Below are 3,182 nucleotides of genomic sequence, written 5' to 3'. Positions count from 1 at the left end.
GATTATAAAAGTTAAAAATAAAATCTATAAATGGGGTTTAAAGTAGGAAGAAAAACGAGAAATAACAAAAAGATAAATAAAAAGAAATAAGCAAAGAGATAATTGGGAAACAATTTGATTTTTTATAATAAATATTATCATTGAACAAATAATTATTGATAATTGACTAATTAAATATAACAAATTGAACTTATTTTAATACACTGGACTATTCCTACTATTGGCTCAAAAATGGACTTATGTCAAGTTTCCCCTTAAATTAAAGAGTGTGAGGGGGAGGCAGATAGATCTCATTCTTAAGTAGTTGTCCTAATTAATTTCCTTCTTAACACTTGCTATATGGTAGTGACTGCTTTCTGCTAGTGCGAATAAATTTCAACGGCTGCCATGAATGTTGAACAGCCCCGTTCATCTCGTGAATCTGCCTCCAAACTGCTGAAACACTTTCAGTATAATCCAGAACGTGACTCGGAAACCGACGTAAGAAACGTTCTGTTAGTGGTGGCGGCCCTGATTACTGCAGCAACCTTCACAGCGGGATTGAATCCTCCTGGTGGTGTTTGGCAAGAAACCGACTACGGTAAAGCTAACACCACGAGTGATGACCACTTAGCCGGTAAGTCAGTTTGGGCTACTACTGGACACGCCTTCAGTTTGTTCCTTTTCTTTAACACGTCAGCGTTTTCTTCATCCATACTCGTGATCTTATATCTTGTGTATAAGTTTCCATTTTATCTGGAGATATGGGTTGCCTTGTTTTCTATGTCATTTACCTATGGTGCTTCCATTGCGCTTATAACTGCCCATACTAATGTCAAATCTTCTTACATATACCTTGCACTTTTTTTACCCTATATCTTAAGGTCTTTGGTTGAAGGGTACAAAAAGCTCTGCAAATAGCAACTCGGCAGCATAGCAAGGCTTTCTGGAGAAATTGTTTAGTGCCTATGCAGGTTGATGTAAGTTGTAATATGTCAGTGTAAGTTGTAATATGTCGGTGATGCCTATGCAGGTTCATGTAAGTTGTCATATGTCAGTGTAAGTCGTAATATGTCAGTGATGAGTAACAAAATAGTTTAGTTAAAAGATAACGTGTGTTCATCAACTTTGAGTGCATCCATCTTATAAACTGTTTGTTTACCACCCAACAATGTCACCTAACAAGACCAGCATCATATGAGATTTTTTTTCTCACCCTCGCCTCAGTAGCATGTCTCCTAGGTTAGGAAGTTATGATAATGTTTATATTTATCATGTATTGTCCTTACATTAGTAGTAAGTATGTGGATAAGAATTTTGTGATGTATATTTTTTAGAGGGTGACAATTATGTCATCCAAACGATTAATTTGGTCCTTGTAGTTATCAAGTGGTGCTTAAGAGAATGTATGGTCCTCTTCGAATTAGACCGATCTTCTTATCCTCTTGCTGCCAGATTATGATCCATCCTGCGTGTTGTATATATGGATTCAGTTTTGTTGGAGTGTTGATGTCACTCATGTTTAGACTTCATTAACAATATTGATTGATTGTTTGGCTAATTAGATATTTTTTGGTGTCAACGACTAATTAGAATGATTTAACATGGATTAGAAGCTGCGAACGTGGGATTCCGAACCAGTGGTGTGTATATAGGCTACATTTTGTACTCTAAATATACAGGGAGCAAATAAAAATCAACAGGTAACATTTCTGACATAAAACTAGAGGTTAGTGATTTTCACATACGCTTAGGATTTCTCCTTCTGTACTCCTCCACTTGATTTTGTCCCTTGATTTTCCTTTGATTTATTGAAATCAAAGGCTAGGACGAAAGAGAAGAGAGTAGAGGAGAAAAACAGAGTGCGAAAATCACTTCTCAAAAATAAATGGTGATTTAACTTCAATCTGAGGCATCAAGGACTGGCAAACATTCAAGCAAAATGTCAGCCGCATGCTCCAATTCTGGCAAAGAGATAATCAATGGGGGCACAAGCCTGAAAACATTTCCTTTTCCCGGTGTTATTATGAGCAGGCCAGAATTTCGACAGGCATCCACAAGCCCGAAGCGGATACATCTAGCTCTACCCCAACAATGAGCCCCGAAACCACGTACTTCTTTCACATGTGGATTTGTTCCCAGCGTACTTGTTACCGACCTTTGGTTGAGACGCTCGATAGAAACTCAGGCTTTGAGATTTTGTCCAAAACGGCAAGGGCTGCAGCACAAATAAGCGGCCCTCCAGCAAATGTGCTTCCGTGTTCCCCATGAATGTTGTGATTTTGGCATCTCCAACTAAGGAGTTAAATCGCAAGTGGCCCTTTACCACAGTGGTGGAAAGGAGTTGAGCGCTTTCATGACGGTGTGAGTTTCAATCCGTAGATAGCTAATCTAACATCTAATTTGACAAAATCTACTGTTTGACCAAAAAAAATTGAGGAGTTAAATCTATAGTAGAATGTCACGTGGCAACAATTTAAAGGCAGAATGAAACTCCACGAGAGATTGTCAACCTCTTTCTCAAGACACCAACCATGTCACCAATTTACTTATATTATCCTTGTAGTAAAATAACATGGGAAAATTTTTGAAATGTCATATGAAATTATACATTTTTTTTTAATTTGTCATATCAATTATTTGAAATCATTAACTTTTCATCTAACATCCGTTAGTTTTTCATAAAAATAAAACAACACACATAACTTGTGTTCAAGGTTACTCACAAGTTTTATATTTTAGTTTTTATTCTTATACATAGATATCTTAAACATGGGATGGGGGGAATAAATCAGTTTAAGACTTTTGACCTCCTTTTCACAAGTTCTCTGCTTTTCTTTCGTATGAACCAAAAACTTTTGGTTGGTAAAAAGAACATGTCAGGTTCATTTTAAAAACTTATTGTCAACAACATTAGGCTCACTAACATGAATTTTAACTAATTGCAAGCTTTGAGATCATTTGTTTCTATAAAAAACAAAGGAGTTGACATGTCCAAAATAACATTGAAATTCTCGAAATAATCTTGAAGGTAAGTGGGGAATTGAAATGTCTAGAATAACCTTGAAAATAATTCATGTGCAAGCCATATGGCTTATTTTGGATGCAAAACGTAATGCAGTTAGAGTGATATGACAAATTAATGATTTTAGAAAATTTATATGACAAATTGCTTAAAATTTTAGTTCATATGACAAATTTAA

General features: G+C 35.9%; 1 protein-coding gene across 1 annotated transcript; it reads left to right on the top strand.

The window, feature by feature from the left end:
* Window positions 1-227: 227 nt before the first annotated feature.
* LOC125477161 lies at window positions 228-1,143 on the top strand. Its single transcript, XM_048584116.1, has 2 exons — window positions 228-616; window positions 864-1,143. The coding sequence occupies exons 1-2, from the start codon at window positions 388-390 to the stop codon at window positions 914-916; spliced, it is 282 nt and encodes a 93-aa protein (XP_048440073.1). The 5' UTR covers window positions 228-387; the 3' UTR covers window positions 917-1,143.
* Window positions 1,144-3,182: the final 2,039 nt, after the last annotated feature.

The sequence above is a fragment of a genome, unplaced genomic scaffold (assembly GCF_019419815.1).
Source record: "Pyrus x bretschneideri cultivar Hongxiangsu unplaced genomic scaffold, Pyrus_bretschneideri_v1 Contig20, whole genome shotgun sequence".
Lineage (NCBI taxonomy): Eukaryota > Viridiplantae > Streptophyta > Magnoliopsida > Rosales > Rosaceae > Pyrus > Pyrus x bretschneideri.
This window is presented reverse-complemented; position numbering and strand designations above follow the sequence as displayed.

What these genes read in the sequence shown, in the direction of transcription:
- LOC125477161 (XM_048584116.1), top strand. Translation starts at nt 388, where the DNA reads ATGAATGTTGAACAGCCCCGTTCATCTCGTGAATCTGCCTCCAAACTG. An exon ending in GAGTGATGACCACTTAGCCG is followed by an intron (nt 617 to 863) that starts GTAAGTCAGTTT and finishes CTATATCTTAAG; the next exon opens with GTCTTTGGTTGAAGGGTACA.